The sequence below is a fragment of the Pipistrellus kuhlii genome, unplaced genomic scaffold (assembly GCF_014108245.1).
Source record: "Pipistrellus kuhlii isolate mPipKuh1 unplaced genomic scaffold, mPipKuh1.p scaffold_m20_p_2, whole genome shotgun sequence".
NCBI classification, from domain to species: Eukaryota; Metazoa; Chordata; class Mammalia; order Chiroptera; family Vespertilionidae; genus Pipistrellus; species Pipistrellus kuhlii.
Genome location: NW_023425515.1, coordinates 94,839,844 through 94,857,580, shown reverse-complemented (window position 1 = coordinate 94,857,580; position 17,737 = coordinate 94,839,844). Strand labels below are relative to the sequence as shown.

At 37.4% G+C, this 17,737-nt stretch overlaps 1 protein-coding gene across 1 annotated transcript in view; it reads left to right on the top strand.

The window, feature by feature from the left end:
• Window positions 1-1,424: 1,424 nt before the first annotated feature.
• Window positions 1,425-17,737, top strand: part of CPB1 (carboxypeptidase B1) — a 39,200-nt gene continuing 22,887 nt past the window's right edge. Inside the window, exons 1-3 of the mRNA XM_036444941.2 lie at window positions 1,425-1,558; window positions 1,673-1,748; window positions 9,935-10,059. Of these exons, the coding sequence (XP_036300834.1) occupies window positions 1,488-1,558; window positions 1,673-1,748; window positions 9,935-10,059 (272 nt within the window). The 5' untranslated portion in view covers window positions 1,425-1,487. The remainder of the gene's footprint in view (window positions 1,559-1,672; window positions 1,749-9,934; window positions 10,060-17,737) is intronic.

The window sequence follows — 17,737 nt, the reverse complement described above, 5'->3', positions numbered from 1 at the left end:
TGTATACCTATGGGTGAGGACAGTGGGAGGGGGTGTTAAAGGCAGAGGGTGGGGGCAGGGACCAGGTGGAGAGGAGCTATTTGGGAGGAGGAAAGGGGAACAATTGTAATAATCTGAACAATAGACATTTATTAGTTTAAAAAAATCAGTTGATTCATACATCACTCCATACATAAAGACCTGTTATAAAACTATTAAAAAAATGTAGACAAATATGTTTGAGACTTTGGAATAGTAAAAGATTTCTTGAAAATAATGTAAAAGGCATAAATTATAAAATAAAAGCATTGATAAACTGAAACTTGAAACTTCTGCTCATCAAATGATAATATTGAGAAAGTGAAAATGAAAGCCACATACTGGAAGAAAATATTTGCAAGATATAGTTTTAATAGAGGATTTATATATGGAATGTATAAAGACCTGTTATAAAACTATTTTAAAAGGCAAACAATAAATTTATTTAAAATTTAAAAAGTCTTCAAATGTCAATAAAAAAGTTTTCAAATGTCAATAAAAAGATTTGTATAGCTGAAACCGGTTTGGCTCAGTGGATAGAGTGTCAGCCTGCGGACAGTAGGGTCCCAGGTTCAATTCCAGTCAAGAGCATGTACCTTGGTTGCGGGCACATCCCCAGTAGGAGGTGTGGTGTGCAAGAGGTAGCTGATCGATGATTCTCTTTCATCGATGTTTCTAACGTTCTATTCCTCTTTCTTCCTCTCCGTAAAAAATCAATAAAATATATATTTTTTGAAGATTTGTATAATAATTTTTCTGGAGATTTTATTCATAATAACACAAAATTGAAAACAACACAAATATCCACCAACGAGGAAATAGATAAACTGTGGTGTATTCATACAAGGGAACAAACCAATAATATAAAAAAAAATACTAATCAATCTCAAAACCATTATCTTGAATGAAAGACGCTGCACACAAAGGAATATAATTGAGGTGTTACCTCAATTACATGAAGTTTTAGTACAGTCAAGACTAATATATGAAGCTAGAAATCTAAACAGTCTTTGCCTGAAGGAGAAACAAACTAAAATTTACTCAAAAGAACTTCTTAGGGTGATGAAATGTATACTTTGATAGAGATGGTTATTACATAGGTGTATACATTTGTCAAAGTCATCAAAATTTACACTTAAATCAATAGAATTTATTGTATGTAATTCCCAATTCAAAATAAGAATAAAAAACAGACTGTAAAATAGATTTTGTGTAAAAATAATTTACCTCCAAACTGTTCAAGGTCTGACATCCAATTAGATAGGTTGAAGTCGAGATTATTTGTCCTGTTTCCACAGGTGCAGAGAGAGATATCCTCTCAGACTTTACACACCTACCAAAGTAGCAATGCCAGGAAAATAATTAATCACAATTTGATAGTGCCTATTTGCAATCAGAAGAAAAAAAACGAAGAACACTCTGGATTATAAAAGCAGGTGAAACATACTCAAAAGACCTAGTCAGGCACAATGTTGGCACTCTTGGTTCTCGTGACTTCGGCCCTAGCATCTGCTCACCAGTCTGGTGAGCACTTTGAAGGGTAAGTACGTAACTTCTTAAATAAGTCAGTCTTTCTTCCCTGGTAGCTCAAAAAGTTTGAATGTATAACTCAACTTTAAATTTTCTCTTCTTCTTCTGCTCTCTCACCATTCAGTCAGAAGGTGTTCCGTGTCTTTGTTGAAGATGAAAATCACATCAACTTGCTCCATGCCTTGGCTAACACCAACCAGGTAAATAGCAATTCTATACTATAGGTTTGCTTCATACTTTAAAATCTTAGATTGCACTGTGACTCCATCAAAGGAAGAATTACATAAAATATTAACTATAACATTTTTGTAGCAAGATACAAAAACTTGAAAAACATTTAGTGCCATATCTCTTTTTTATTCTGCCTAAATTAGATTAACATAAACTACATATATATATATATATATATATATATATATATATATATATATATATATATATAAAGAGGTAATATGCAAATTTGTCCAGGACGCCTTTACAGTCATGACTGGCTCCAAACCTTAACAGTTATGACCAGCATGGCTCCAAGCATGTCCCCAACCCAGTGGACACACACAGGGGGGCCTCTGCATGTGAGCTACAGAGGAAACACCTTTTCTGACTGCTCATTGATTAAGCTCCCTGTACTCTGCCACTTGCAGTGTTCTTGGTAACTTGAATGAAAAGAATCCAAGAAGGTGATTTAGGGTTTTTCCACCACACTTCTAAAGAAAAAAAACAAGGTCTGCTGCTGGAGGGGCTAATAAATGTCATACCCTGCCCTACCCTGTTTGGCTTACTGGAGAGAGCCTTGGCCTGCCAACTGCAGGGTCTGGGTTCAATTCTGATCAAGGGCATTTATCTAGGCTGCAGGCTCCTCCCTGGCTGGGGCCCAGGTCACGGCTTATATAGGAAGCAACCAATCAAAGTGTCCCTCTCACATTGATGTTTCTCTCTGCCTTTCCCTCTCTCTTCCATGCTCTCTAAAAATCAATGGAAACATATCCTCAGGTAAGGATTTAAAAAAAAAAAAAAAAAAAAAAGAGGAAAGAAAGAAATGTCATTTCCTATGAAAGACACATCTTGAGAATGCCTAAAGAAAGTTGTCATTTTTTATGTAAAGGGACTGGAGTCCATATTGATGAAAATACATTGGCAACTGTGGTGGCTATCAGTGGCAGCAGCAGTGGAGTAATGGGGGTGGGTGGTGGCATCTTCCCCTGATCAGCCCAGTCACCTCCAGCAGAGGACATCAGTAGGACATCCCATGAGGGCTTCTGGACTGTGAGAGGGGCAGGATGGGCTGAGGGCCCCCCCATCCTAGTGCACTAATTTTGTGCACTGGGCCTCTAGCAGTGTTATAAATCCAAGGTAACTTTTTTTTTAATGTACTTTATTGATTCTCTACAGAGAGGAAGGGAGAGAGATAGAGAGCTAGAAACATCGATGAGAGAGAAATATCAACCAGCTGCCTCTTGCACACCCCCTACCGGGGATGTGCCTGCAGCCAATGTACATGCCCCTGACCGGAATTGAACCTGGGATCTTACAGTCTGCAGACCGACGCTCTACTTCTGAGCCAAACCGGCTTCGGCCAAGGCAACTTTTAATTTTTTTAATTTTTAATATATTTTATTGATTTTATAGAGGAAGGGAGAAAGAGAGAGAAATATCAATGATGAGAGAGAATCATTGATTGGTTGCCTTCTGCCCACCCCCAACTGGAGATTGAGCCTGCAACCCAGGCATGTGCCCTTGACTGGAATTGAACCCAGGACCTTTCAGTCCACAGTCTGACACTCCATTCTACTGAGCCAAAGCAACTAGGGCAAGATAACTTTTCTAAGAGCTGGTAGATCATGACAACTGGATCAGCTGGCCTATCACAATTAGATAGGTTGAGTTGAGGTTATTTAACCTGTTTTTTTTTAAACAAAAAATAAAAATAATCGACTTCAATATTACTGAAAAACTGGGCTTTTGTCCAACTTGAAATCCATTTTCACATCCCATGTATCATCTGTTCTCTTTGATTTTCTTTTATTCCAAATCAAACAGCTTGAGTTTTCATGACCTTGATTCAGGCCCTCTTAATGATATGACATGGAGAGATGGGGGAGAAGCTAAAAAGACATGGGTGATTTCCATACTTTCTTTTTATTTTCAAGAAACCAAAATGTCTATGCTACTTTAAAAAATTCACCGAACATGGAGTAAAAACTGACATTTTTTTATTTTGCATGTCATGTAGTAGTAAGCTATTGCTGATCACAAATAGTTCACTTAGGCAAAAACTCTTTCTTCATGAATATATAATCCAAAATAATTTACTAGCTCCTAAATATCTATCCATCTCTCTATCCAGCTATCTTTTCTTTCTATAGATTTTTTTTTACCTTTTAAAGTTTGGAGGAATAAAAGAAGAAGAAGAAGAAGAAGAAGGTAGTCAGTATTATAATGTGAACAGATTCAGAAGTTTAGAATTAAAAGATGATATAAAGTCAACTATTCCAGCCTTCCATTCAAATTTGGAATTTCCTCCATAGAAATAGCATCCCTGGTTGCTAGCCTTAATAAAACCTGTTTGAGGACTTCTAAGAACAGTAAGAATTCTGTTTTCAGAGTAGTCCATTTGCCTTAAACAGCATCTTAATTTGCTATGTGAAGCTGAAAGGTACCTTCTCTAATTTTGACCTAACTGAGATAAATATTATCTTATTTCTAAGATTTATCTTTCCCAGGCCTTCCATCATTTCTCTTACAGACACTTGATCATTTTGGTCACCTCTGACTATTGCTCAAGCTTTCTGTCTATATTTCTTTTCTAAAATGTAGTTCTCAAAATTGACAGTGGACCTCCAGATGTTCTCTGATTAACACATGCCACAGGACCACTGTCTACCTTCATTTGTAAAGCAGGCATTTTTATTAATGGGATCTGAGATTATTTTTAGCATCTTGAACAGTTATTAAATACTCTTATCTCATAGTAAACCTGTGGCCAATCAAAACCATTAAGTTTTGGGTGGGTTTTTTTCTCACATGAATCATCCTCATATAAGATATTCTTGCAAATGTAACTGAGATTTTTTAACCTAAATGCAAGATTTTAGATTTACCCTTGAGAAAATTTATCTTGATAGCCTGTTTTCAGCATGTTGAGATCATTTTAAAAATATATTCAGTTATTCAGGGTCATAATTCTTCTCCATAACTTTGCATCACCAGCAAATTGGATAAGTAATCCTTCTCAACTTTTATCTTTGTCACTTATAAAGAAAAAGATTAAGGAGTCAGGGGTCAGCACAGAACTAGAGGCTTCATTTATGGTTTATTCATTCAGTATGTATTTATCTTCACTCTCCAATGTGTCAGACATAGTGTTAAGCACTGAAAGTGATTCATTAACAAACTCTTTTTGGTTAAGTTCTCTAAACTACCCATGTTACTGTGGTGTCACCTACAGATAACACTGTGCTTTCTAACTTGTAAAGAAAAATATAAATGAAAACAGTCAAATGCTTTGCTGAGATTTAAATTCAGCACTCAGGCTTGAGGTCTCTTTCAATAATAAGATGAAATCATTTGGCCTGATTTATTCTTGTTTTAAACAATGCTGGCTCCCAGTAATCACAGCTTCCTTTTCTAAGCATTCATAATCCATCTGCTTCCAGTATACCCTGCAGCTTTGCCAGAATCCATGCCTGGCCCAGGAGCTCCTACTACTGAGGTTCAACTGTTTTTCTCTTTATGAAATCCAAGACTTGCCCCATCCATTCCTCAGATCCCTTCAAACTCTAATTCCTCCAAGCCTGCTGCTAAAGTTCTGCAATTACATCTGCAGTATTTTTTAGTTACTTAAAATTCAGCATTATATGGTGGTCAAGAGAAGATAATCATGACTCAGACTGTGTTCAACCCCTGGCTCTACACTTGCTAGCTGGATCTTGGTCACCTCTCTGGGTCTCAACATTTTTGTTAACAAAATGAGGAGAATAATAGTATTTACATTATAAGATTGTTGTAAGATTTAAAATAATATAAGTAGAGCACTTTGAAAGAATGTATACAATAAGAACTATATAAGTGTTTGTTATCTGAAATTGAAAGGCAATTTACACAGCCAGTATAATCCCCTCTCTCCTCATCTACTATGGGCTTCAATGTTCTCTTTCCAAAAGAAAGTTATTTCTGCTAAAAATTAACATGACAAATTCTTTATTCATGTTAATTTCATCTCTCTGTATAAGTTAACGAAATGTTAACTCCTTGGGAAAAAAAACAAAGACAAACAGGAGTTACATATGGCTACTTTCTTCTTAGCTGCAAACACCAGGCTGTAGCTCCACGCAGTGGAACTGCATGTTTCTTCTTTATTCATTTATTTCCTACATGATTGAAAGATATTTTTATTCTCCTTAGCAATCCGGCAAGTACAGCATATTCTGAACTGTAGCCTTCCTGATAAGATCATTACAAGGGCATCTAGTCTTTGTATTCATCCTTGGCCATGTGACCTTCCTCCCAGCTTTTGAACATGTCCTTTTGAAAGTTAAATGCATTGGAGAGATCTGTGACCACACTGGACTCTAGCCACCTCCCTTTTTCATCTGTATAATTATATACAATAGTAAGTACGTTATCTCCTTGCAATCAGAGTTCCACTTGTTCCTTTATTGGTGACAGTCACCATAAAAACTGCTGTTTTCTCTGTATTTTTAAATTTCTGTTTCTCTAATTTAAGGTACATGTTTATCTGTGCCTAGAGTGACTTGGTTACAGGTTTCCAATTTCTCATTACTCCCACTACATTAGGAAGTTCTTCCAAAAAAATCTGGTCTAGAATTGTAGTCACTTCTTTTTCCAAAAAGGAAAGAAAATTCCATCAAAATAAATGAAGATTCTATAAGATGCTAAATTTCTGGTCAAATGTAATGTGAAAAAACAAATTTGCATAAATGTGTGAAGAACCAAAAATCCTCAACATCAATATTGTTTTATACACCCATTTTATTCCCAATAGAATTTAAGATTTTAAAAAAATGTACTAAGATAAAGTAATGAATATACTAATTTATCCTGTTCTTGCATTAGTTTTGTGATAAGTTTTAGGAAGGGCTCTTAAGTTAACCAGCTGGTTTATTAAGTTGACATTCCCATTGTGCCATCATCTAAAGATATTATTTTATCTTCCAACAATTGTCCTTTATGGTTCTTTGTCACTCAGTTTTCTGGATAGTAATTTTATGACATCAGTTGTATAACTTCTTAACTTATAATTCAATTTACCATATCTCATATTACATATTTTATTCTACTTCCATACTTCAGACATATCACTCACAAGGCCTTGGTAATTACTGAAATTTATATGTATTGCCTTGGACTAATAATTTGAGTTTATTATTTGTATCTATACTTAATACATTAGTAGATATCTATGTGCCTATAGTGTTGCTCCTGATTTTTTGCTCCATTTCTCCTAAGCACGGGAAAGTAACATAGTGTAATATGTCTGTGCCATACTTTCAGGCCTTCATAGTGTTGGATGTCAGTATTTGCTGAAGGATTTCTCCATGCCAAGCTAAAATAAGGAACCTTAGATTAGGTCTGCATGTCTTCTGTCAAACATATTTATGAAATTCCTTCACCTTATTTTAAAGAATCCATAATTCTTACTGCAGAATCATTTTTGTTTTTGTTTTTTTCTCCCCTCATTCCCTGCAAAATTTGGCAGAGCCAAGATGAATAGGCAAGGGGTTAGAGATCAAGAAAGGCAACTTTCAACTCACTAAGAAAAATAAAACTATCTGTAAGACAGTTAGGCTGTTCTGAAGTGGTAATAGATGTACTCAAGCTTGTATTAGAACCATCACAAAGGATATTGTGTAAGCGTTTATTGCTCTGAGTGGAAAGCTAACCTTAATATAGGTTCTTCCATAGCAGTCCCTAGGCAAAGATGTGCAGGCAAAGATTTCATTTAGGAAGTGCAGAAAGAACTGATAGAGAAGTGGGAAGGGTTACAGAAAAGCCAACAAGGGGTCCCTATTAAATCAGTTACCACAGATGATGACTAAAGCTTAATGCTACAGTGCAACTCTAGGAGAGGGTACAAATCAGATGCCTGAGAATTATCTCACCTGAAAAGTGAGGGAGTTGGAGTATTTAGACATCCACTCCCTGGGTTATGGTTGAGTGCTTCTCTGAAAAGAAATTTTTGTTGTTTTGTTTTTGTGGGGGTTTTGTTTGTTTGTTTGTTTGTTTAGCATGTCCTGCCTGCTTTGAACTGCTAGCTTGGCTTTTCCCAATTCTCAGGGAATAGCTTTCAAGAACAGAGATGCAGAGCTTGGTAGTGGAAAGTCACAGAATTATGTACAGATGAGGCACAGCCAACTTGCTAAGATACTTGGAAGACTTTATGTGCTTTACCACAAAATCTTTCTTTAAACTTTTTTAAAAATTCTGTGTCTATAGAGATATACCTCCTTCTCTCATTCCACCTTAGAATGTCACGCATTTATTGGAAACATAAATTCAGCATTAACTTTTTTAAGTATGCTTTTTCTTACAATGTGCTTTGTTTTCATTGTGCTTCTTTTTAGAACATTGGCTAAATAGAATTTATTACTAGTCCTTTATTTTCATGCACTGGAAGGGCAAGCCTGCCTCCTCTCACAGCCCAGGAGCCCTCAGGAGTGAGAGGCAACCCGGTGATCAGGGGAAGGTGACACCCCATCACACCTCTGCTGTTGCCACTGCCGGCAGTGCAAGTCTCAATTGGCCCTGATTACATGAGCCTCAGGCCAACCCTGGGCAGCTAGGCAGCTGCCATCTGAGGCTTGCCTATGCCTCAGGCCAGCCTGGGCAGCTGGGGAACTGAGAGGACAGGGGGACTCCAGAGTCAACCAAGCAGCAAGGCCATTTTGTGGCTGTGGGCACCATCATCTTTGAAGCTGTGGCAATAGATTAGCATATTCCCTCCTTATTGTGTGTGGGTACCAGCATATTTGCAACAGTGTGAGGGTCAATTAGCATATTCCCTCTTTATTAGATAGGACATCCTTATCACAACATACCTTTATACTTCCTCCATTACCTTTAACATCTCATTTTTACCCTACCATTGTTGATTCACTAAGTCACATGCTGTAGCCAGTCCTTATCAAATCATCAATACTCCCTCTTTTCAACACCTTAGTGACAACAACACTCATACTTTTTCTTCTGGAATCCCTCTTGATATAATCCCTGTGTACCTGCCTCCCATTGCACTGACATTCCTTATGACCCTAACTCAGCACCCATTAGACATCTTCAGTGGTTTGAAGATTACAGGGACAGGATATAGGCTACAGGTATATCTAAAATTAATATTTTACCTCACCAGTTTCTATTAAGTCTGCCCAAACTTCCTTCCAAGTTCGCTAGCAATAGTCTAAAATATCTCCACCTGTCACAACTTCAGTCTAAGACTAAATAAGAATTGTGCAAGAAACAGAAGTAGAGAAAGACCCACTGTCTGGCTCACATCTGGCTTCTAGGCCTTTACTCAGCCCAAGAAACATATAGGAAAATAGATACTTACAGGAGACAACATGTCCTTAGTTATTATTTTTCCATAGAAAAAGGATATTTGAAACTACATATCCCATTATTTTTGTGCACAATTTTCTCTAAAATATCTTTCATGAGGACAGAAGCCATATTTGATTTGATCACTATTATATTTGCTCACAGTAGTCTCAGGCACAGAGCTTAGCACATAGTAGGTCCTCAGTAATAGTTGATGAATAACTGAACAAATGAAAATGTCAGTACATTACTTGATCCTCAAGAGTGTTTTGTTTGTTGTCATGCTACCTAGATGACCACTATGGAAGGTATGTTTTCTTCCCTTATATATCCTCCAAAGGTCAGAAATGCCCCCAATTCCACATATACCTTGACATGTACAGCCCTGAATTCCTCATAAAAAATAAGTTCACTAAAAATTAGAAAGGAAAGGTCAATTTCTCTCTATTAAATTTTGTGGTTCTAAATAAATTCTCATCACTCATTGAGCACTTTTATCCATTACCACAAACATTGCTATTCCAATAAGTAACTGTTCCTGAAAATAAATAAATAGAAAAAGAGTAGTTATAGAGTACTGCAATTGACTAGCAGTCTGGGAAATAATTACTTGTTGATAATCAATTAGGGTTATGAAAATATGTGCAAACATTTTATTAGCAACTGTTTCGTCCAAAATCTTATATATATCAAAGAATATATATCTCTAAGAGATTTCATGAATAATTTGAGTTTGAAAATAACTCAATGCAGTTGACCAAAAGTATTCTTGCCAATGATAATCCACCCATTAGACTAGAAGTGTTCAATATAATATATTTTATTCCTTATTCAGATCGACTTCTGGAAACCAGATTCTGTCACACAAATCAAACCTCACAGTACAGTTGACTTCCGTGTTGAAGCAGAAGATATTTCCACTGTGGAAAACTTTCTAGAGCAGAATGAGCTACAATATGAGTAAGTTTGTGTTTTATAACTATTAAAATTCTCTCCCATGTATGTTCTCATCCAAACCTCTGAATAACTCTGGGAAGGTAAAAATAAGATTAAGACCATGGTTTCCTCAGGTCCACACAAATAGGTCATAACAGAACTAGACCTGGTTTCCAAATCTTAAGACTTCAGACCTGGTCAATTTTGTGTTTAGTTGTTGTTCCAATAAAAATGGTTTTGATTCTTGAACCCCAAATCTTCAGAACCTGCTATTGATTTATAAGTGATAGTCTACAGGCCAAACCAACTGACATTTTATCATCACCTGTACATGGTTTTAGTCCCAAGTCAAATCACTTCCTTTCCAGGTGCGCAACCAGACCTATTATGAGACATGAGGGCTATTAATATCTCATAATAGAACCTGACTAGAGTCAGACTGAGTGGTCCTTCTGTTCCTTGTCCCCCAAGGCCCCATGACTATCTCTAAGAGAGGCATGAATAGAAGGAATAAATAAAATAAAAGTAATTCTCTAAAAGCCTAGAATAGAGTTGATTAAGCTGATCATTCCTTTCCCCAAATAGCATACTGGTCCATATAAATCTTTTAAAATTAGAATGTTCACATAAGTAGAGGCAGTTGTTCATCCAACAAACAGTGAGTGTACATATACCAATTATCAAAAATGAAAGATATATCCCCACCCTCTTCTTGTTGGATTGGTTTATAATCATACTTGTTGAGAATCAATTAGGACTATGAAAATATGTATAAATATTTTATTAGCAACTGCTTGGTTGCTAATTTAAAAAGTTTATAATTAAACTTCAATAATATGTAACAGATGTCAAGAAAAGTAAAGAGCTCAAAATGCAGGGAAATAGACCAAGTATAAGGGCTAGAAAAGGTCCAAGATGGCAATGAAGTAGGTGGATGTTACATTTATCCCCTCCCAGGACCAAACTGAAATTACAACTAAAATATAGAACAATAAACCTGAATAACCAACTGAATACTAGCTGAAGAGAAATCTTATCACTAAGGATTTACAGAGAAATTGGGAGGAAGGGAAAAGTTGCAAAAAGAGTTGGCCTCGTTCCTATGATGGCAACTAAGATTCTGGAAGGATATCTCAGCTGCAAAATTTCCCTCTGAGAAGATAGGGTCTCAACCCCATGTGGGGCTCCCCAGCACAGAACACCAGAGCATCAGCAGGATTCTGCCCAGCAGGGAGAGTCTAGAGACACAGGTGCCTTTTTAAAGGGCAAATGCATAAATGTTGTTCCACAACCACTCACCCTGTACTCCAGCAATGGGAGGGCAGAGTAGAGTAGAGTCATGTGAGGAAATACTAGGATTTGTGGCTCTGTGGGGAGATACAGCCACCAGGATACCTGCGGTGAGTCATTCTCCCACACAGTACATGCCATCTTCCTTAGATAGAGCACTTCCTTTTGTACAGCATCAGCCTGGAGGAAAGCAATAGCTATACCCTTTGGACTACCTGCAGCCTTTACCCTGAGGAGTTTGCACCTGCTGAGGTGACAGCTGCCTAGGCCAGCATATAGAGAACTAGACATACTCTGAGCTGTGTGGCTCTGCAGTTGAAAGCCACTTGCCCCACTTTTCCCCAAGCCTGACTAGCGCCTCTCACTCTTGGGAGATCCACTAGACCAGGGATGAGGAACATCCATCCCACAGGCCATGTAAGGCCAGTAAAATCATTTGGTCTGGCCCTGCCAAGGAATTAGAGGTGAGTTAATTAAATGTTTGACCAAATAAAGCAGGCTAATTTTTAAGATAATTTGTATAACCCAAGATGATGTTTTAAATACCAAATGGCCCTTGGCAGAAAAAAAGCACTAGACCAATCCTTCCAACTCTAGACAGCCCTTCTCTACTGAGATTGGGCTCTTGGCAGAATCTGGAACAAACTAAGTTGTGTGGCTCTAAGACAGGGACCATTTTTTCCTTACCTGCTCAAGTAGTACAGATCCCTCACTTCACACAGCCAAATCTTAGTTTGGGCCTGATAAACTCTGTTGGACATACCCTGACAACTCACTGAGACCCTGCATCACCATGAAGGTGTGCAAGCACCCAGCAGTGGCAGCTAGACTTGGTATATCTTGGGGTATTGCTAAATGGCCTCAGACCCAGCATTATCACTAATTGAACCTGTATAAATCTGGTTAATACCACTCACTCCTATCTGGCCACCCACTGAGAACCTGCCTCATGCAACTTGAGTACCACTAGATGCTTTGCAGTGATTTGAAACTAACAGGCAGCCAACTAGTAGAAGCACGGGGAGGCTAATCTTAGGGTCCTTTGGGCCTTTTGCTGACCTGCCTTTAAGCCTGGAGGTGGTAAAATCTGGCCTTGATATGTAATGTGGTCCTTTCTGCCCACACCCAGGGCCAGCAGAGGCAGCCACAAACTGTGGATCACTTTGTAGCTTCAAACAAGTTGCCCATGGCCAGTCACAGACAGTATCTGACAGGGTCCTGCGCTAGGATCCCTCCCAAAAGGCCCAAGAACCAACATAACCAGTGGCCAGCTTCAGATAATTATAAAGCAGGATTCAATTAGCTTCACAAGTGACATATCCAAAAAGAGGTTTGGCAGGCCCCAGACCTTGCTGAAGTGAAATCTGCTTTATGTGGTTAGCACCTGCACAACAGCTAGGACACTGAGAAACAGATTGGTCCTCACAATCAGCCAGGCTGAGGTTTGGTCCTACACACAAAAAGACCAAAAGAAATCAAGACTCAATTACAACAGGAGGGACCATATAACCCACATAAAAAAAAACACGTTCCTGAAGGACACAGGTCAGGTGATCAAGGAGATAGCACCACTGGATCCCACAGGACACCTACTACATAAGGCCACTTAACCAAGCCTGGTACACATAACAAATCTACCTAACACATAGAAATAAACACAAAGAGGCAGCCAAAAGGGGGAGACAAAGAAATATGCCACAAATGAAATAATAATAAATAAAAAAATCTCCAGCCGAAATTGGTTTAGCTCAGTGGTAGAGCATCGATCTGCAGACTGAAAGGTCCCAGGTTCAATTCCAGTCAAGGGCATGTACATTGGTTGTGGGCACTTCCCCGGTAGGGGGTGTGCAGGAGGCAGCTGATCGATGTTTCTCTCTCATCAACGTTTCTAGCTCTCTATCTCTCTCTCTTCCTCTCTATAAAAAATCAATAAAATATATATTTAAAAAAAAAAAGAAAAAAATCTCCAGAAAAAGAGCTAAATGGAATAAACGCAGGCAATTTACCAGATATAAAGAAAAAAAAAGGGGGGGGGGGGTTTATAATGGTGCTCAATAAACTTAGTGAGAACTTAAAAAAAAAAAAGAGAGAGAGATAACAAGTATTTAAAAAAAAAAAACACACACACATAAAAAAGAACCAGTCAGAACTGAAATATACAATATCTGAAATCAAGAATACACTATAAGGAATAAACAATAGGTTGAATGAAGCAGAAGACTGAAGCAGTGATTTGGAAGAAAAACCCAAACAAAGCAGCAAAATAAAAAGGATTTTTTAAAGAGTAACAATTGTTTAAGGGACCCTTGGAACAACATAAAGTGTAACAATAGGGGTACTAGAAAGAGAAAAAAAAGAAGGCAAGGGATCAAGAACATATTTGAAGAAATAATAACTGAAAATTTTCTAACCAGTGAAAGAAAAAGATACACAAGTACAGGAAGAGCAAAAAGTCAGATGAACCAAAAGATGCTTACACCAAGACACTTTATAATTAAAATGGCAAAGATTAAGGGCAAAGAGAGAATCTTAAAAGCAGCAAATAAATGAAATAATAAATGAGAGAAGAGAAATAACAACTGACACCAAAGACATACAAACAATTGTTAGAAAATATTACGAACAACTAATTGGACAATCTGGAAGAAATGGATAAATTCCTAGAAATATACAATCTTACAAAATTGAATTAGGAAAAATAAGAAAATCTGAATGGAGAGATAACAACTAATGAAATTAAAGCAATAATCAAAAAATTCCCAACAAACAAAAGTCCTGAAATTGATAGTTTCACAGGTAAAATTTTGACAAACATTTAAAGAACTAACATTTATCCTTCTCAAACTATTATAAAAATTGAGAAGGAAGACTCCAAAGTTAATTTTATGAGACCAACATTCTCCTAACTCCAAAACCAGATAAAGACACTAGAAAGAATTATAGGCCAATATCCCTGATGAACATAGAGACTAAAATACTCAACAAAATATAAGAATATCAAGTCCAACAATATCTTTAAAAAAAAACACACAAAAAACACCATGATCAAGTGGGATTTATTCTGGGGATGCAAGGTTGGTGCAATATCCATAAATCAATAAATATGATATACCACATAAACAAAATGAAGAACTAAAATCCCATGATCATATAAATAGATGCAGAAAAAGCATTTGATACAATCCAGCACCCAATTATTTTAAAAATTCTCAGCATAGTGGGAATAGAGGGAACATACTTTAGCATAATAAAGACCATATATGACAAACCCTTAGCCAGCATCATACTCAATGGGCAAAAACTAGCATCGTTTCCCTTACGATCAGAGCAAGACAGGAATGAATACTTTGACCACACTTTTATTCATTCTATTCATAGCAATCAGACAAGAAGAATAAATAAAACACATCCAAATTGGAAAGGAAGAAGTAATACAGTCATTGTATATATACATGAAGCACAAGAGAGAGGACCCTAAAAATTCCATCAAAAAATAATTAGAACTTATAAATGAATTCAGTAAAGTAGCAGAATACAAAATAAATATCCAGAAATCATTTACATTTTTATACACCAATAATGACTATTTAGAAAGGAAAACTAAGGACCAGCCAGTGTTGTTCAGTGGTTGTTGTTCAGCTTTGAACCAGGACATCACAGTTCCATTCCCAGTCAGGGCACATGCCTGGGTTATGGGCTCAATCCCCAACAGGGGCAGACAACTAATGATTCACTCTCATCATTGAAGTTTCTATTTCCCTCTCCCTTCCTCTCTGAAATCAATAACAATATATAAAACAAAAGAAAGGAATACTAAGAGAACAATTCCATTTATAATTGCATCACAAAAAAAAAAAAATAGCTAAGGAATAAATTTAACCAAGGTTGTAAAAAACCCAGTACTGGGAAAATTATAAGACACTGAAGAAAGAAATTGAAAAACATACAAATAAGTGAAAGCATATATCATGTTCATGGATAAGAAGAATTAGCATCATTAAAATGTCTATACTACCCAAAGTAATCTATAAATTCAACACAATTCTTATTAAGACACCAATAGTGCATTTCATAGAACTAGAACAAATATTCAAAAAATTTTATATAGCATCACAAAAGACCTCTAAATAGCCAGAGCATTCGTGAAAAAGAACCAAGTTGGAGGAATCATGCTGCCTGATATCAACTATACTACAAAACCATAGATATCAAAACAGTATTGTACTGACATAAAAACAGACATAGAGTTTAATAGGACAGAATAGAGAGCCCAGAAATAAACTCATGCTTTTATGGCCAATTAATATTTGATAAATGAGGCAAAAAAAAACCCATACAATTGGATAAAATCAGTCTATTCAATAAATGGTGTTGGGAAAATTGGACAGACACATGCAAAAAATTGAAACCTGACCACCTTCTTACAACATACACAAAAATAAACTAAAAATGGATTAAAGACTTAAATGCTAGACTTAGAAACCATAAAAATCCTAAAAGATAACATAGGCAATAAAATCTTGAACATTTCCTGTAGCAATATTTTTTTCTGATATATTGCTTTGGGCAAGGAAAACAAAGAAGAAAACAAACAAAACGGACTATACCAAACTAAAGAGTTTTTGCACAGCAAAAGAAACCATCAACAAAATGGACAACCCTCTGAATAAAAGAACATATTCATATTCAGCAATGACATATCCAATAAGGATTTAATATCCAAAATTTATAAAGAACTTATACAACTCAATGAAAAAAAAAATCCCACAAATAACCTAATTTAAAAATGGGCATAGGACCTGAATAGACACTTTTCCAAAGAGGACTCACAGATGGCCAATGGGCATATGAAAAGATGTCCAATATCACTAAACATCAGAGAAAAGCAAATCAAAATCACAATGAAATATCACCTTTCACCTGTCAGAATGGCTATCATTAGTAAACCAATAACCAACAAGTGTTGAGGAGGATGTGGAGAAAAGATAATCCAGATTGTTGTAGCCACTGTGAAAAGCAATATGAAATTATCTCAAAAAAATAAAAATGGAACTGTATTATGACCAAGCAAATCCATCTCTAGACTATAACCAAAGAAATCCAAAACACTAATTCAAAAAAAAATTATATATCCCTATGTCATTGCAGCATTATTTGCAATAACCACGATTTGGAAGCAGCCCAAGTGCCTATCATAGGATAGAAAAAAATGAAATGTATAAAAAAATAAAAGCTGTGGTACATTTATACAAAGGGATAAAACTCAGCGATAAAAAAGAAAGAAATCTTGCCTTTTAAGACAGCATGGATGGACCTGAAGATCATTATGCTTAGTGAAATAATAAGCAGTCAGAGAAACATAAGTACCATATAATTTTACTACAGGTGGAATCTAATGAACAAAATAAATTAACAAACAAATAGAATCAGATCATAGATACAGAGAACAGACTGACAGCTGTCAGAGAGGCTGAGGGTTGGAGGGCTGGGTGAAAAAGGTAAAGTGATTAAGCAAATTTTAAAAAGAACTCATAGACATAGAAAACAGTAGAGGGCAAAGGGGTTGGAGAGAGGTAGAAGAAGGAAAAGGGGAGATAAATGGTAATGGAAGGAGACTTGACTTGGGATGGTGAACACATAATACTATGTACAGATGATGTAAATCTGAAACCTTTATAATTTTACTAACTAACTAGAGGCCCAATGAAGGAAATTTGTGCAGGGTGGCTGGGAGGGGGGGAGATGTGTCCCTCAGCCCAACCTGCACTCTCTCCCATCTGGGACCCCTTAAGGGATGTCCAACTGTCCACTGGGATCATGCCTAAATGGGCAGTTGGATATCCCTCTCCCAACTGCTCGCCTGCCTGCCTTCCTGATTGTCCCTAACCACTTCTGCCTGCCAGCCTGATCACCCCCTAACCATTCCCCTGCCAGTCTGATTGATGCCTACCTGCTCCTCTGCCAGTTTGTTTGCCCCTAACTGCCCTCCCCTCCAGGCCTGGTCACCCCTAACTGTTCTCCCCTGCAGGCCTGGTACTCCCCAACTTTTCTCCCCTGCAGGCCTGGGTCGCTCTCAACAGCCCTTCCCAGCAGGCCTGGTTGTCCCCAACTTCCCTCCTCTGCCAGCTTGGTCACCCCTAACTGCCCTCCCTTGAAGGCCTGGTCCCTCCCAACTGCCCTTCCCTGCTGGCCATCTTGTGGTGGCCATCTTGTGTCACATGGGGGCAGGATCTTTGACCACATGGAGGCAGCCATCTTTTGTGTTGAGGTGATGGTCTATCTGCATATTACTCTTTTATTAGATAGGATAGAGGCCTGGTGCATGGGTAGGGGCCGGCTGGTTTGCCCTGAAGGGTGTCCCAGATCAGGGTGGGGGTTCCCTTGGGGTGTGGGGAGGCCTGGGCAAGGGGCC